Source organism: Mus pahari, chromosome 17, assembly GCF_900095145.1.
Source record: "Mus pahari chromosome 17, PAHARI_EIJ_v1.1, whole genome shotgun sequence".
NCBI classification, from domain to species: Eukaryota; Metazoa; Chordata; class Mammalia; order Rodentia; family Muridae; genus Mus; species Mus pahari.
This window is the reverse complement of record NC_034606.1, coordinates 39676661-39694432: the sequence shown is the minus strand read 5'-3', so window position 1 is coordinate 39694432 and position 17772 is coordinate 39676661. Positions and strand designations below refer to the sequence as shown.

General features: G+C 51.9%; 1 protein-coding gene across 1 annotated transcript in view; it reads left to right on the top strand.

Moving 5' to 3' along the window:
• LOC110334448 (maestro heat-like repeat family member 5) overlaps positions 1–16614 on the top strand; it is a 24656-nt gene extending 8042 nt beyond the window's left edge. The window contains exons 9-24 of the mRNA XM_021216160.1: positions 1392–1496; positions 6231–6366; positions 6444–6538; positions 7736–7885; positions 8337–8491; positions 9420–9564; positions 10653–10837; positions 11045–11182; positions 11353–11464; positions 11673–11816; positions 12329–12505; positions 12924–13079; positions 14467–14589; positions 15936–16038; positions 16234–16308; positions 16514–16614. Of these exons, the coding sequence (XP_021071819.1) occupies positions 1392–1496; positions 6231–6366; positions 6444–6538; positions 7736–7885; positions 8337–8491; positions 9420–9564; positions 10653–10837; positions 11045–11182; positions 11353–11464; positions 11673–11816; positions 12329–12505; positions 12924–13079; positions 14467–14589; positions 15936–16038; positions 16234–16308; positions 16514–16614 (2100 nt within the window). The remainder of the gene's footprint in view (positions 1–1391; positions 1497–6230; positions 6367–6443; positions 6539–7735; positions 7886–8336; positions 8492–9419; positions 9565–10652; positions 10838–11044; positions 11183–11352; positions 11465–11672; positions 11817–12328; positions 12506–12923; positions 13080–14466; positions 14590–15935; positions 16039–16233; positions 16309–16513) is intronic.
• The last annotated feature ends 1158 nt before the right edge of the window (positions 16615–17772 follow it).

Here is a 17772-nt window from a genome sequence, read left to right as displayed (position 1 = left end):
CCCCCCTCACACAGTCCCCCTTCACACAGCCCCTATCCTAGGCTTGAGGATGTTGAGCACCTGCGCATGCCTGTGAGGCCTGGCTGGATGCCCGGGCAGATGGAGCCAGTGGAGTCATCAGAGGGCTTTATAGTTTTGTCCCATCCCCACCCTGAGAACATGACATGACAGGTTGGTCTGATGTGTGACAACTATGAATATCTACCAAAGCCTCGATCCCCAACGCTCAAGCCTTAGGAGACTTGCTAGTGGCTGAACCTTTGAGATCCAGACCTGGCACAAGACCAGGAACAACATGAGAACTTTGTGGCCCTCTGTGTGATATTTGTTGGTGACCTTGTCATGCCATCTGTAATAATTGGGCAAACACACCAGAGTGTCCCCAAGTTGTGTACATTGTTCCAGTAAATTCAATGACCCAAAGGAAGGAGTGGCGGGGGAGGTGGGGAGGGCATGGGTGTGGTAGAAGACAGATTTATTGTCCTTTGGTATCCTTTGAAACCTGGTCCCCACTTGAGGCACTTTAAAGACTACAAACGTAAGCCAGACAGTGTTGGGAGTAAGGCAGAAAACTACATGGCTGAACCCTGGTAGCTGTGTATGTGCTTGTGCATGTGTGTGCGTGCATGCATGTGTGTGCATGTGTGTGTGTGTGTGTGTGTGTGTGTGTGTCACTAGGTAGAGATTGAACCCAGGCCCTTGTACATGGATCTTCAACATTCTAGGTAAGTGCTCTAACACTGAGCCATACCTCGAGCTGGCCTTTATGAGAAGTGGGGGGAGCCGGGAAGAAACAGGCACATATATGTTTCCAGTATTTGTAATGTGGTGTCCCTTAGCACCTTAGGACTGTAACCAAGGCCATCACCAAGTCCTTCAGAGCATGTGGCATTATAACCAAACAGCTTTGTAAAGTAGTCAGTTTTGAGTATTTTGTTACAGTAATGAAAGGTGGCCTAACATAATTTATAGTGGGTTGGACTGAAGCATGAGCCACAGTTGGGGCTTGTGACTGGCCCCAGAGTTGGGGACGTCTTGGGGACAGAGCCCTTAACCTGTGGGACCTGACATGGCCTGCAGGTTGATAGTTTTGAAGTTGAGTTGAGTTGAAGGATGCTGTGTCTCTCCTAGGATTTTTTAGCTGGTGCTAGCAGAATTGTGTTGGCTGTGAAGAACACGAAGGTTTCTTAGGTTTTCTCTATATCTAAGATGGTCCAAAGCTGTGAGGCACCCCAGAACTGAAGGGACAGATTGATGGACAGGCAAGGAGGGAAGTGCTCTGGCTGGGTAGCTGTTTCCCCTCCCAGCAAGCCCTACTCGGGGCACATCTAGAGCTGGGTGCAATGCGGTCTGTGGGCCCAGGTTCTCACTCTCTGCTCCATTCATCCCAGCACATAGAATACTGGCTAAAGTCTGACAAGATCCACGAGCGCAGTCGGGCCCTCCAGTCCATCTACCTGCTTCTGCAATACGTGGTGGACTCTTTGAAGCTTGCTGTGAGTTTCCTATACCCCAAAACCATGGGGATCACCTGGCGGGGGGGAATGGAGGTCAGCATCCGAGGACGCGGTCTTTCCGTAGGCTGTCTCGGAGCCCTCAGGCTGGGGACTGTGACTACTGCTCAGAGGGATGGCCCGAGGAAATCCCAAGAACAGAGGCCCAACAGAGGGCAGAGACTGGAGGAGTGAGAGGGGTAGGGGCTCTGGGGAAATAGCCTGTGTCGGGTCAGGAAGGTTGCAGCGTGGAGGAACACCATGTCTTAAACAGTCCCGGAAACAGCTGTCCTGAGAGCAGGGAATAGAGAAGCTGAGAGAAGGAGAGTCACCCTGTCCCTGTACCCTCCCTCATGCTCCAGCTGCTTCACGTGGAGGCATCTGGACTAGATGGGAAGGTCTGAGACAAGCCAAGTTCCTTAGGGCAATAGGCATCAGCTACCACCCCACACCTCGGGGAAAACCATGAGCAGGCTTCTCATGGGCCAGGTGTGGGTAGCTCAGCACTGAGAAGAAGGGCTGCAGGATTATATGAGGCCAGCATGAACTATACAGTGAAATCATGTCAGGAAGGAGGGGGGAGAGGAAGAAGAGGGACAAAAGGAAGGAAAAGGATAAGGGTGACTAAATGCAAGCCGAGAACTTCCAGATCTCTAGAAGCAGTCAGATCCTCCTCATGAAGGAAGAGCAGGTGGATTGGCGGGACAGCATTCAGAAGGCAGAAGCTACCAATGAGACAAAATAGGCTGCAGGGGCATATGTAGCTCAGTTAGTAGAGTTCTTACTTAGCACACACCAAGTCTGAGGCTGGAGCCCCAACACTACATGAAGTGGGTATGATGGTGTATGTCTGCCATCGCAGAACTCAGAAGGTGGAGGTAGGGAGATGAGAGGTTCAAGGTTATCCTTGGCTACATATTGAGTTTGAGACCAGCATGGACTATATGAGACTCCCCATCTCCAAACCAAAAATGATAAAATTGACCTCATCAAAATGAGGAGCTTTTGTGCACCCGGCAGTCACAGGACACAGATGGGCAAGAAGTGTGTGCAGTGTGTGTATCTCACAGAGGACTTGTGTCCAGACAAGGTGACCAACTATATCTCAGTAAAAAGCTAGCCAGCCCTTAAAATAGGCAACCAGATGAAAAAAAAAAAAGAAAGAAAAACAGAAAAAAGAAAAAGGTACATTGCGGAACCCATGAAAATGGATGTGCCCCCACATAACTGATCAAAAAGGAAATGCAAATAAAACCACCATGAGGTACCACTACCCACCTACTGGAAGAGTAAAATTAAGACTGGGAACAGCAAGTGTTGGCCAAGGTGTGGAGTCCCGGAAATGTCTCACACAGCATGGGGAGTGTAGGACGTTAACACTGCCTGGCAGAGCTTTCGGCAGTTTCTTTGAAAGTTAAATAACACTTATGCCCTAAATGCATAGGTCTGAGCCTAGCTATTTACCAGAGAGGAATGAAAATGTATATCCATAAAAAGGCTTATGCAAGAACACTTATATGATGTTATTCATACTGGAGCAGAGCTGGGAGCCCTGTAGAAGTCCAGCAATAATAACAGGCAAGTAACTATGGCAACACCCATCCAGCCAATCACAGGGGTTAACTGAAGAGATACAGCTTAGAAGCTGAGTGTTGGATGCTGTGGCTGAAGTGTGGAAATGGATGGAGATGTTGGAAGATAAGTTCCATCAGAGGGAATTATGTCTTTACCTTAAAACTGGCCCCTCTCAGGAATTGGTTACCCCTTGAGAGACTGGAAGTCTCTCTTATCATCCACACGCGGAGCTGGCACACACTAGTGCCAAGTGTCATCCAGCGCACAGTGAGAGAGGCCCTCTCCAGAAGGCACTACCTAGTGTCTACACTACTAACTGTGAGCTAAATAAACTGCTCTATCAATCATCCAGCCTCAATTACAGCAGCAGAAAGAGGATACAGACGTGAGAACCTATTCAAATTTCCAAAACTATTGAATTTTTCACTTACTTGTAACCTCTCTGTAACTACAATCTTAAATAAAAATTACCATAAAAACTGCTAAACATTCTGTAGTTTGGGTTTTGCAATATTATTGGTTTGAAACATTATTCTGTACAATATTCTAAATATTCTGAAATTTAATTTATGTATGATTAAAAGGGGTGTTGTTGGGAGGGTCTGGAAGGAAGGGTGTCCTGCAATCAGATGAGGACCTCCATCAGAGAAAGAGAATGTGGCTTTGTACTAGGGTTGGAGCTGAACACTAGATGCTCTTAGTGTGTGTGTGTGTGTGTGTGTGTGTGTGTGTGTGTGTGTGTGTGTGTGTGTGTGTTTAGTGTTGTGTGTGAAGTATCCCTGTATTGGGACAACTAATGAACTTTGAACATTGACTGTGGTTTAGATAATGATGCTGATGTTGAAATAGATTTTTGTGACTGTGACTATTGCATTTGTCACTAAGTTTCCTGCTTAGTATGGAATAGACAGTAGGGGTGTTTGAGGTAAAATGCCCAGTGTTCCCTGTCAGAAGAAGGGATGTAAACAGAGGGATCCAAAGCCATCAGACCGTAGCTAAGGGGAAGCATTGGCCAGAGAGCACACGGGAACTCTGAGCTATTCTTCCATATGTTTGAAGTGAAAAATGATGCTCCGGTATTGAAGATGCAATGGCTTTTAAGGTCCTTCTCGAGCAGTTAGGCCTGACCAAGGTTTGATGCTAGCGAGAGCTTTACCAGAGACTGCGGGTTGGGCTTTGCGAAGCTGGCTTTGAGGATCTAGGCTGGGGCAGGCCTGGGGCAGTGAGGCCTGCTCTACTCAGGACCTAAGGGCTGGGCCTTAGAGAGGGATGAGAGGACACCGTTCTGTGCTCAGGGTCACACTCTGGGGCTCAGACCCCCAGAAGAGAAGGGACAGTCAGGGCAGGTGGAAATGGTCTTGTTAAGGAGCCTTGTGAGAGAGGTCTTGAGTGAGTCTTGCTTGAGTTGGTAATGGTGTGTGGTTAGACCCTGGGCACAATACAAGTAGAGGCCACAGGAGGTCCTTCTGAATAGGCACCAGCCTGGACACTTAGCACCAGCTGAGGTGGCTGCCAAGTCTGCACTGGGTGTGTTCCCCCTGGGTGGGGCAGGCTGGCAAGGTGTGTGATGGCTGCCACACACACGCAGGCTGCAATGCTAGTCTGGGTGTTGGGATCTGGCAGGTAACTGAGAGGCTCAGCCTGTGGACTTCAGAGTAAAGCATCCGATAACGGGCTTCCCAGAGCGATGGATTCATCAATGATACAAAAAAAGTCCTAGGCTGACAGTAAGCAGGCTGCTCTGCTCTGTCATCCCCCAAGCCTAGAGCAGAAGCTTCACTTTGAGAGGACAGCAGTGTGGACCACATGGGGAGAAAGAGACTCAACAGATCAGGGCTGTCCCATCCCAAGGCCCTGTCCCCAGTGCTTCACAATCCTCATCAGGCCACTTTCCAAACCCACAGACACCACCACTGTAGAATGGCCCAGCCTGGGATGGCATCAGCTTGGGTGTAACCTACTTGGGCACCAGAAGCTCACCAAAGTCAAGCCCCAACCATGTGGCCCTCCAGATCTCATAGGCCGGACATTCAGAGAAGAGAACACGTGCCCTCCCCATCATCTCTGGGAGGACTCCCAGGAGGTCTCTGTCACCACTCGTCTGCACCACTTTGCCTATGGTAAAAGGAACCAAGGAAACAGTGCACGGTGTGTGGCTGTGTTCCGGAACACACAACTGCACGGGAAATCGATGATGCTAAGAAACATGTGGCAACCACAGGAAAGAGCTAGAGGGACATTCTAGAACTGCAAAGGAAGCACACATCTGAGATGCAAAGCCACTGGTTCTTTTAATCAGCAGCTCAACCACCACAGAAGAAAACAGACCTGGAACCTGGACAAAGGGAAAAGAAAGCCTCGAGGAACAGGACCAAAGCCCAGTGGCTGTGGAACTGTGTGGGATGCAAGCAGGATCCCGGAGGAAGTGAGATGATGGGGGAGATGATGGGGGCAGAGAAGGTGGTGCTGCAGTGGTGGGAACTGCTCAGTTTGGCTGAGAAAGTACACACCTCCAGATAGGACTATTAAGAAATCCTAAGCAGGACACACTCGAAGGAAAACACCACAGCCCAAACTATCGAACACCAGTGAGAATCAGGAGAGTCCTAGAAGCAGCCAAGAGAAATGAATCTCAAACAACACACATGGATATAGGTTGGCAAACACATGCACACACACATATAGGCATGCACACATGCACGTGCACACACACACAATACTACCCATATCTATACAATCATGCATGTATACATACAGACACACATACATGCACATACCATCATGCAGGTACATATGCACACACTGGCAAGCCTGCATGCATACTTGTGTTCTAGTACACACACACACACACACACACACACTCAACACGCACACACACTCAACACGCACACATGCATGCACATGAACATAAGCCTGTAGGCACATATACACATCCACAGGCACACCTGCACACAGCTGCCTGAAGGACTCAGTCTTTTGTTAAAAACAGAAATGCCTTTTCCAGATGAGAAGACAGGTGAGGGAGATGAAGGCCGAGTGAGACAGGAGCCCCTCTCAAACCCTAGCCAGTGCGACTCCCAGAGACGCTGGGAACAGGAGTGGAAGCAAGAATCATCACAAAGAGGCCAGACCTGGTTTTGCTTATTACCTCGCTCTCCCCAGAAAGAGGCCGTGCCATCCATGCTGGGTCACCAGATAGGCGTCCTGACTCTGTTGTGGCGGGACAAAGACAAGATCACACAGCAGCATTCTCACTTCTGTGTCTACCTGCTCATGGAACTTGTTTTCCAGCAGAAGGGTGAGTGGGGCAGGGGCAGGGGTTCGGGGCTGGGGGCAGCGGGGAGAAGCAGCCCTCCTGAGCACAACTGTACACAGGGAAGTTGGTGGAGACTGCGCAGTGGAGTAAGATGAAGCACTTTGAAAGCAACGTGTTTAGAGAGTGGGAGATGAAGCTCTACCACCTGGTGAAGGTGAGCTTGCTCAGGCAGTGCCGGGGGCTCTGATGGTCCCAGAGCTCAGGGATTATATGGTTCCTTCCTTCCCACCCCCAGGACTGAATAGATGGGGCCTCAGGGTCCCAGGGACCTGTGCAGGCAAATTGGTTGGGCAGAACCAGGATGGGATGGACTTCTGCTCTTTCCAGGGAAGTTCTCTGTACCTCCCTTCCCAGCCTCTGCTCAGATGGGACCTTTAAACCCACGGGGCAAAGAGTCTCACTTGTATCTCCCCTTCTGGGGACAAGAGAAGCCAGCCTATCCTGTTCTTCTGGGGATACATTCTGTCCCCTCCTCCGCACCCCACCCCATAGTCTTCTCAGGCTCTGCCTGCCTATTACACTGGAAGATCAGAGCTGGGTTTGTGTCAAAGCTCCATGACTGGATGACCCTGGGTCAGTTATCCCATCTTCCTGAGCCTCAGTTTTCTTACCTTCTAAGTGAGGGTCACTTGGGTCTGTGGATCCAGCTGCTCCTGAGACTGGCTGGGTCAGAAGCAGTGACACTTTCCAGCATCTGGTGTCTCCTGGGCCATGCATTAGGCTGAATCTCTTGTCCTAGTGGCACCCTTCCTAAAACAAAGCAGGTTGGGTCCCATCCTTAAGAGGTGGTGGGAAGCCGGGCGTGGTGGCACACACCTTTAAATCCCAGCACTCGGGAGGCAGAGTTCAAGGCCAGCCTGGTCCACAAAGTGAGTTCCAAGACAGCCAGTGCTACACAGAGAAACCTTGTCTCGAAAAACAAAACAAAACAAAACAAAAAACAAACAAACAAAAAGGAGGTGGTGGGATAGGGAAGCAAGGCAGGGGAGGGCTAGATCTGGACAGGAGTTGGTTATCATTCCAACTCAGCCAGACTTCTTACAAGGCTGTTTACCACCATTGTCCCTTGGGAAAGTCTTCAGAGAATAGGCAGCTGGGAGCTTATGGAAGGCACACATGCAGCCACCGAGCAATGGCCTCAAGGTGGAGGAGCTATACAGCTCATAGCATCCTGGGGTAAGGGCAGGATGGGGCATTTGGAACCCTGCAAACCTTTGTCCATAGCTCTTCCATAGCTCTCTGTATACAGGACCTTCATTCCCTCTTTGGTAAGAGGTTGGAGCACCTCCTGCCTGGCTTGATTCATTGCTGACCAGAGATTTCCCCCTCCCTGGCCTTTGCCTCTACACAGGTCTTCAAGGAAGACCTGACAGTGGCGCAGCACACACAACTGATCCTCACACTGGTGCACAATCTAGGCAGTTATAATCATCTCCACTGTGACCTTGCTGCCAAGCTCCTGCTGCTGATCTGTGTGGAGCCTGGCTTCAGGAAGGAGCAGGTGAGGCTGGGCGGCTGTGGCTCCCTTCTGACTGGTGTACATGCTCATGCAAGCAAGTGCCACACCCTCTCATTCACTTGTAATCACAGAGACAATGAGTGACCACCCTAGTAGTCCATGAGTGGTGTCCCAATGAACTTCCAGCCAGCTGCCTTAGTCCAGCAGATTCCCGGCCCATCCTCTGCTACCTCACGGGTGACCCGTGGGAAAGGGCAGCTTTAAACTGTCCTCCAGTTTGACTTCACCGACTAAATTGAAAATTCATCCTTGTGCACTGCCAGGCCCCATCCACTTGGGTCCTCTTACAGGGTCAACCACAATGCACCTCTTGGCTTGTTCACCCTACTTTTGTTACGATAGTGATGGCGATGGGGGAGCTGAGCTGTGAAGCTAAGTCCTACCAGGAACTCAGAGGGCTTTGCCCCATCTGAAGCTGCATTCCACCTTGCAGATAGCTGAGCTCTTGCAAGGCCTGTTCCAGGAACTGCCGAACATCCAGTCCAAGAGTGTCCAGCAGGCCATAAGTCAGGCCACCTTGGCTCTGGGGACCCAGCATATTCAGGAGGTGGTGGAGGTGATCTTATCCTTATGTCAGCCCTCAGAGAGGTATATCTTCCCGTGACCCAGACACCCCAGTGTGGTCCTCATCCAGGCATGTGGTGGTCCACCTTCCTGGGCCAGAGTTTACTTAGCACAGTAGGCAAGAATAGGCATTTGGGGGTTCTGTCTCTTTCTTGACTCTGGACTATGGCCAGAGGGGCTCTGAAGGTGTTTGGGAATCAAACCAGGGTTCTAGCATTGGTGTAGAAACCATCTCAGATTCACAGTCACCAGAGACTGACCTGGATACAAAGCCCTAGACCAGTCAAAGGCTGTGGAGATACATAAAGATGTCCTTCCACCCACCCACAGGTCTCCCATGGTCCCAGAGCCTCAGTGAGTCTTGATTCCAGCTGGCACACTAGATAGTCTTTCAAGAGGCAGTCTGTTGACAATGAAGCCTTACTAATTCAGAACATGGCTAGGGGCTGCTGACAACACCAGCATAGTCATAAGCCTGTCAGTCCTTAGATGGCCAGCCCTGTGCTAAGTACCTCATGAATATATGCATATAGTTGGCAGTGTGGGACATGGCAGGGACACTGGCTGATCTCCCAACACACAGCCTTAGACAGGGAGCCAAGTACAACTGGGGACCCATGAACTCTGCCTGGAGTGGTTCCTGGCTCTGCTAGTTTCCCTCTCCTCTTCAAACTATCTGAGTGGTGGGGGTGGGGGAGACTTGCCACTACTTCCAAGAAAAAAGACAGGCTATAAGGCAGCTATTTGCCTGGGGTCCTGGGGAGACTGAGATTTGTGCAAATATCAAACAGAGCATCATAGACTATAGACCTCAGGGCCCCTCACTTACTACCCACCCCACCACCACCAGGGCTCAATGTCCCACATCCTTCTGATGGCCAGCATTCATAAAGGCCTCTCTGCCGTGTTGTGCCCAGTGTTCCCAGTGGTGGCCTGGTCCCTGTCTCATCAGGTGGATCCTACCGATGTGGAAGGCTCTGGCTGCCAACTACCATGTGGCTCGTGATGTTATAACCCTACTCTACATAAAGCTGAAACTGCGCCCGCCAAAGAGGCTCCTCCAGTCCACATATCGGGCCCGGCTGGTCTCGCTGATGGTGAGCAGCATCCTGTGCACCATGCCACCAGCATGCCCCCCCCAGGGCAGCAGCAGTCTCTAGGGCTTCAATCGACTCCTGGGGTAGGGGTGAGGCAGGCTGTGTCACCTCCAAGGGCCCCACCCTCAGGCCTTATCACGGTCGATAGTCATTTATGGAGGTGGGCAATGCATTTCACCTGTGCTTGGTGAGCCTCTCACCTGGCAGGCATGACCTCAGTAGGTGTCGGAGGTACTCTCTGATGGACCAGCCAACTGGTCCTGCTGTTACTCTGTACAGATGCCTCATCCTAGACCAGAACAGAACTTCTAGAAAGTCCCACAGTGGGAAGTGGGAGAGAGCCTTGACTGCCCTGACACAACTCAAACATAGTGACCATGCACTCGGCCACTGTTGACTATGGGGACAGGAACAATGAAGAGAGATGGAGGGGTGACAAGAGGCCACCAGGATCTGGGGAAGGCAGGGGATTCCTGAAGGAGAAGGCAGGGCAGGGGTGGGACATAAGATGGCCAGCACTGATTGGGAGCCAAGGCTAGCTCTTGGACTTCCCCCAAGCTTACCCATTTATTATCTCTGCCCCATGAACTGAGACCATTATACTCAGGGGAGGACAAAGTAGAACGTTGGGCACTGCACCGTAGGACTGGCTGGGGGATGGTTTAGAGAAAGAGCCAGGGGATTCTACAACCAAACAGCCCAGTCCCAAAGAAACTGGGCTAAATGGGACTGGCCTCCAGAAGCTCAGAGCCAGGAAAAGCCTTCACCAAGGAGGGTCTGAGAAAGACCTCTCCATGGGATGGGCACTTTGGAGAGATCCAGCTCATCAGAAGGTGAAGCCAAGCCAAGAAAAATAGAATCAACCGTGTGGAATCCAGGCTGAGCAAAGTCTGGAGCTCAGAGCCCAGTCCCAGAGACCACAAGGCGTCCTGGTTGAGCCTCGGAGTTAGTGCAAGGATCTTTGGGGATTTATCCAAGGGGGTCTTCATGGGAGGCCAGATGAAGACAGCAAAGCCCGGACTAGAGTGCCTTTGTAGCTGACGTCTCTGCTCCTCTGCTCAGGGGTCCCTCTCTGTCACCCACCACAGGCTCTGGGCACCATTTATGAGCTCCTCTATACCAAGGAGTACAAGAACACCATCTGCTGGGCCTTCTCAGGGATCCTTCTGGGTCTCCTCACAGAGCTCTACTACCTGCTGGAGGTGGGCCTAGTGCAAGGCATGTTTGACTACCAGGAAGACGATCTAGACTCTAAGCCCCTCGGGCCCTGCAGGTGAGCCAAGATATCTGTGGTCCCTCCCTTGCACTCACTGAGCCATGCTGATGCTATGGACCCAAGAAGGGAAGGATTTTGAGTGGAGATGGGATGGGGTGGGACAGAGTTCCCAAACTGTCCAGGAGGGAGACTCCTGAACCATGGGAGTCTTAGAAGGTAGCAGATGACAAGTTTCAGGCACCCGTTTTATTCCACCCTGCCCAGGATCTGCATGGAAGCACTCAAGGGCCTCTTCTGGACCACCGAATACTGGGAAGTGTTTGCTGACGTGAAGCTGATCCAGGGCTGGGAGCTCTTCTGGCAGCTGGAAACTTTCCCAAAGGGGGTGACCCTTTTGGCCAGGTGAGCCCTCAGCTTGGGCAACCTCTGCCTGGGAGTGGGTAGAATGGCAGCCCAGCTCACTCTCCGTACGCTGGATCCTGCACCCCAGACTCAGGATTCTGGGCAGTGCTGAGATCTGGCTGGAGAATGGAGCCCTCTGGGACTCTGTGTCTGCTTCTTACATGTGATAGGGCCATGGCTCACTATAACTGCGAGATCAAGGCTGTCTTGGGGCAGGCTCTCATCTCCCTGAAGAGCAGCGAAGAGCGAGACAACATCGTGGGCATCTGCATCATCACTGAGGTCAGCCTGTCCCCTACCCGCCCCAGTGGACTTCCCTTCCATGGTCTCTGATATAAAACATCTATGTCTGGCCCTTGTGCGTCAGCTATGCTATGCTTGCTGGTAGACATGTTTCTTCAGGTCTCACTTCATTCTCATGGCCTGGGACAGGCCAGTTCCTTGCCAGCTGTGGTTAGCAGGTGGGCTGATGGTGCCAACCCCTGCCCAGTTTCTCAACAGCCCAGATGCCTCCCAGCATGTGTCTTGGAAGACCATGTACAACTCCCTGAACCTGGGCCTTTCCAGTCGCAACCAGATGGTGCGGGCTATGAGCCTGAAGGGTCTGGGCAGCACCCTGATGCACCCTAAAAAGGTGAGGTGGGGAGGAACTTGAGAGATATACCTTCTGTCACCCCAGAAAGATCACACGGAGGGCTAGGCACAAAGGAAGGGTCTGGAAGGATATCTCCCGAGGTGGTAGAGAGAGCATCAGGCCAGGTTGGTCATGTTTAATTGTTTCATATGATGACTCCCGTCAGGTACCTAACATCCTGCTCTTTTGAACCTCCCAGAGAAGGCCTGTTCTGATGGCCCTCATGATGGGCTGGAATACAGCTGCAGATCTGGCCTATCCCAGACACGGAGTGTGGTTTTGTCTGTTTTCCTGCCCATCATGTAGGGGAGGTGGGGAGCGGATTTGGGAACAGCCCGCTTTAGCACTCAGACCTCTTCCCTACCTGGACTGACCCAGAGATGGGTAGATCACACCTTCTGAGAAGGCCAGGAGTGCCAGGAGCTGCCCAAAACTACGACCTGCTTCACTGGGGCAGCTGGCAGAAACTGGTCAAGGGCCCTCCCTACTGGAGGATGGTCATCTCCCTGCAGGCAACTCTGCTAAGAAGTAAATTGACGGAGCTGTTGGACAACTTTCTCCAACCTGAGTTCACAGACCCTGCTGGCTTGATGAAGATCATGGGCCACCTCTTGCACTGTCTAAGCGCCCAGGGCATTGGAATCGTCAGCCTCAAGATCGCCCAGCACCTTCTCAGCCTGTTCACAGATGTGAGCTGGGCAGGGGAGTCGGGGTGGCAGGGCAGGGCAAGGCAGGGCTGCAGATAGCAATCAGAAACGAGTGCCTGTTGTCAGCACCACCCGCAGAAACCACCTGAGAATAAAGATTCCGTAGACCGCTACTAGCTGAGGTTTGTGAAGGTACCCAGTCCTGTGCTCGGGATTCTGCCTCCCAAGTCATCAGGACCAACGACTCCATGTGAACTCCTCATATTGTGTAATAGGACCCAGTGATTTCAAGGGGTTGAGGAAGAATGAGCGGCCACTGGCTTGTGGGGTTAGGGACAATGATGGCTGGTCCTGAGCTGCACAGGGCCAAAGTGAGGCAACTAGGAGTCATGTGAAGAGAGGGAGGGGGAGAAGCTTGGCCGATTGCATGCCTGAGCAGGAAACCTGTCTCCCCTCCCAGGAAAGGGCGGACGTTCGGGAAGGTGCCATCTTCCTGTTTGGAGACGTCATCCACTATGGTGGCAAGAAGATTAGGCAGGGCCTCAAGGATGTGGCTTCTCAGGCGACAATACCTCTCCTCTTCAATATGGCCGACCCCTGCCAAGAAGTAGCCATGGTGAGTGTGCACCAGCTCAACTGGGGCAGCTAGGAGAGCCAGCCAGGCTGAAGGAGAGCAGGACTCGAGGGCTCAGCTCTCTCAATGGAGCCCAGAGTGAGGTTAGAGCTCAGGAGAGACCATCTAGGTGACAGAGGGCTGGGGCTGGGTTTGTAGGCCATCCCAGTAACCAGAGGAAAGGAGTGGGCTCTATCTTGGTGATGTTGCCTCAGCATCCTGCTTCAGGTTCTTCACTCGCATCCCATGGGGCCCTTGGGCTGCCTCTTCTGGCTGAAGACCTCCACACCACATCTAAAATCAGCTGCAGAAGTCCAGCATTCAGGGACTTTCTACATCTACTTTCCCCTCCCTGTTGCTGAAATTTCCAACCCCGATAATTCCATATAATAAACACACAATCCAGTTATTATAATTATAAGCTATATGCCTAAACTGGGCAGATCTAATACTATACTAACTTATTCCCCAGCTATAAGACCCCTTGCTACTTACGGTTTCTCCTGGCCATGTGGTTCTGGTCCATTGAGGCTTCCCTCTCCTCTTCTTCCATCTTCTCTCCTTCCTCTCTCATCCTCTTCTCTCTACCTTTCCCCCTCCACTGTCCAACCACAGGCTCTAGCTTTTACTGATCAGTTAAAATGGGGAGAAGGTTCACATGAGATCACCTGAGTACGGGATGGACTGCTCATTGTGGGCAACCCCTCTTGAGGAAGAAGAACTAACATCAGAATACAAATAGCATCAGGACAACCCACTGCACTCCCCAGTCAGTGGTGTGAGCATGTGCTGAACATGGAGTGCCTACTTGTGCTCTTGCCTACCTAGTGGCACTACCCCAAGCCAAAGGAACTTTGTGCAACTCTCCTTGGGATGGCCCTGAAACATTAGCCATGTCGTAAGGACCTTGTGTTTTATAGGACATGCTTTGCAAGGCACCCTGAGATCCTGGATCCATCCTCTGCCTGTTTCTCCCTAGGGTTAGCCTAGTCTCTATCCACTAACCACAGGCCAAGCTTGGCCTCTTCTGGCCCTGGAATAAGTTCTCCCAGGCTTCTGAGAGTAAGGCTTCATATTTAACAATCCAAACGTAGCCCAGGCCCATATCCACTGTGGGAAGTCAGGTTCCTTCCCAAACATAGACTAAGGCTTCACCCTCCTAAGGCTGGTACTCCAAGCTGGTTTTTCAGAAGGAGGCCAAGGCAGTTCTTCTGGAAGTTCTATGTGAACTAGAACAGGAAAGCCTGGGTTGGGTGTAGGTTGCCCCTTCCTCTGGTGATACGTTCCCTTCAGTGCCCCCACAAGGGTGGCAGTGCTGCAGAGACCTCTCCTCCCTGAGATGAGAGGGAAGGTGACGGGTGGGAGCAGAGACACTCTTCCCCACTTACAGAAGGCCAAGTTCACGTTCCTGCGCTGTGCCATCTTGTTAAAGTGGGAGTTCCGGAAGGAGCTGTTCGGCAAGCTGGCATGGGGCCAAGGGCTGGGCGCTGCAAATGACATTTTTGTCTACATGGTAAGGCCTGGGCACCTTTCCAGGAGAGGGTCTGGGCACAGAGAGGTGTGGCGGCTGCACAGTCACCTCAGACCTTTCTGAGGAGAGGGGGTGGGAGGGGGAGGCGGTCCTGAGGGGGAGGGTGTTTAATTACTGGGCTTCTGTGAGGAACATTTCCCCCTTCATAGTGAAGGAGGACTGGGAGTCTCCACCATGAGCCCATAGTGTCAGCCTAGTAGGGCATCTGAGGACACAGCGCCCCCTGGTGTTCCAGAACATATGTAAGGCAGACATACCTGAGACTCTGAGCCCATACACTGCAGGGCCCAGGAGTGGGAGACCAGTAGTAGTCAATGGTACCTCTTACTATCTAGTCACCAGTTTAATCTTTGGCCCCAGGTTGTTCTGTCCTGTTGGATCTAGGCTGTCAGGGCCATAATCCCAGTCTCTTGAATAGGACCAGTCACATGGGCAAGGCAGGACAGGCCTGTCTTGAGTCTTCAGGCTTCAGTGGATTCTGGTTCAGCCACTAAGGGCAAGTCTAGAACTGTGGCTGCAAAGATCTCAAGGTGATCTTTGAACAGGGTGGGGATGCTGAACTCCTGGCCTGCTATCCATCCCATGCAGTGCACCATGTGGCACTTTGATGACAGTGACAGTAGAAGCACAGCCCTTGGGAGACCCAGGGCTGCTGTCTCCAGCTGTTTCTTGGGCCCTAACTTCAAATATCAGGTGCAATCAGGGCCCAGGAAACAAGCCCATTTATAAAAAGGTTTATAAATGGTGTCATGGAGGACAGGAGTCTGGGCAGTTAGAAATGGAAAGGCCATTGAAGGCCATGGAACAGCAGAGCCCATAGTGACACAGGCACTTGTGTCATGTCTGCAACGCATGATAACAACACCCCAAGGTAAATGCCTAGAGAAAGTCCCAGAGGCAGCTTTGCTCCCTCAACAGCAGAGGAGATCAGGGCACAGAAGTTACCAGTGATGGGCCTGCCTTTCCTCTTCATGACACGGGCCTTGCAGGGGACCCTGGGGGCTTGGGAGTGTGGGACATAAAGCTTTTGGTTTGTGGTAAGATGGCAACCAGGCAGGGATACACAGAGGTACCCTGGAGGGTCTCCAGGGTGATGTTGGGAAGGGTCACACATGTGGATGCTCCCATCCTTGGCACGGACTCCCCTCACTGGATTGAATGAAGTAACTGGGCCATTGCCACCAGCTACCCTTCTCTATCCCCTAGGGGACTCAGATGCCCGCCCTCCTCTCTTCCAGGCTCTCGGGGTCCCTCAGGAAAGTCATGTCCTGAAGTGAGGTAGCACACAGACTTTCAATATGGTCACAGGCCCTCTCTTCTCTCCTCAGCTAGAAAGCAATGTCGGTAACTACCAGCAGTTCCTCAGTCAGGCCTTGATGTATCTGGACAGTTCCCACATGACAGTGAAGCTGGCAGCCATGAAGTTCATCGGTAGGGACTGACCCAGCAGCCTCAGTTCCCATCCCTGGTATCCCCCTGCCTTGGCCTCCACAGTGGATGGTCCTGCGTCCACTGCAGGGACAGTAGTAGATTTGGCTATTGAGGGGGTGGGATGTCCCCGCGGGCCAGCGCTCTGTTTCGGCGGGCAAGGGTTGCCACTGCTAACCACATCCTTGACTACCCCAGGAGCATTGCTTCAGGACTATTTCAATGACCTATGCGTATACTTGAGAAAGAAAGATGTGATCTTCCTTAAGAACTGTGAGCAAGCGGAGCCTATGTACCCTCAGGGTGGCTGGGGTCTGTCTTGCCTGACACTTGCAGGAGCTTTCTGCGGGGAGGGGGATGAGGGGGGAGATGCCTCTCCAGGGGAGGGGGGCTTATTTTTCCCCTCCAGACTGTGGGTTCACTGGCACCCTGAGCTCTTCAGTGAGCTCCTGGTGGGACAGTGTGGTCTCTGTTGCAGGTTTGGAGGCCCTCCGCCATGACACGGACTCCAGGACCCGAAGGTTCTACCTCAACTACTGGAATGATGCCGTGGAGCTGTCTTACTATGTTCAAGACTAGCTGCACCTGCGATTGTTCTTATTTTTGTCTTTGTTGAGTCCTATCTTTATTAAATGCCTCAGAGTATCTCTGGCCTCAAACCAGACGTGTGCAACAGGCCAGGCCTGCTTCTCTGCTTAATCTCAATTCCCTAGGCTATCCAGTGGGAAGGGCTCAAGACTCAGAGCTCCAAAAGTTACCAGAGCGTTCCAATAGGTAGCAAGAACTAGGGCCTTCAGAGCAGGTGCTGCCACACCCAAGAAGAGTTTCAGACTCCCAGAGCTACCTTCAGCATCCCGTTCCCCAAGCCTCACTTGTCCTCAGCCAGGCTAGGCTAGCCCACGTGCCCACCTGGCCTATTGCCTGCCTTATTCATCTGCCGGTCTACATCCATCCTGCCCTCAGGTAGGTCTTATGTGAACCTGCTTTGTCACCTACCGCTCTCCTATGGCCACTGAAGTTCTTACATTTGTCAAGGGCCTTTTCTTAGCTTAGCTGATATCTATACCTTGGTGGAACATCCAGACTTCTGGGGATGCCCCTCTCATACTCAGCGTGACTGCTTCTCTGCTGTTGTGTGGTTCCCCTGTACATACTCATCGCCTCTGACAGTCGCCTCTCTCCAAGCCCATCTAGGTCCTTCAGTTATGTCCAGTGCCCTTACCTCTCACAGTGGCATTAGGATACTGTGGAGGCTACCAGGGTAGACTCAGGGTGTTCTTGGAGCAAAGCCACCAGACAGTGATGAGAAACTGAATGTAGAGCCAGCCAGTGCCTTGGGTGTAGCTTTTCAAGGGCACATAGCTTCCTAAGAGATGCTCAAATGTATTGAGTGGCTGTTCAGGCTAGAAGTGGCGAGTCACATCAGATGCTCAGAAGTTACTAGAAACTCCCATGTCCCCAAAGAGGTGGGGGCATGGAAGAGGTTGAGACTGAATTAAGGGGAAGCAACAGGAGTGAGAAGAAATGAGAAACAGGAAGGAGCTGAAGAAGCTCTAGGTACCCTCTAGAGCCAGAATTTCTGAGTCAGTCCTAAATCCAGAGAAGGCCTGTCCAGCTCCCGGCCCTTCCCAGCAGGTGACACCAGGTGTAGTGTTCCTGCCTGCACGCAGACCGGCGCCTTGTCTGCATGGGCAGAACACCTTGGGGTGGGTTCGCACTCTTGCCTGCTGAACCCAC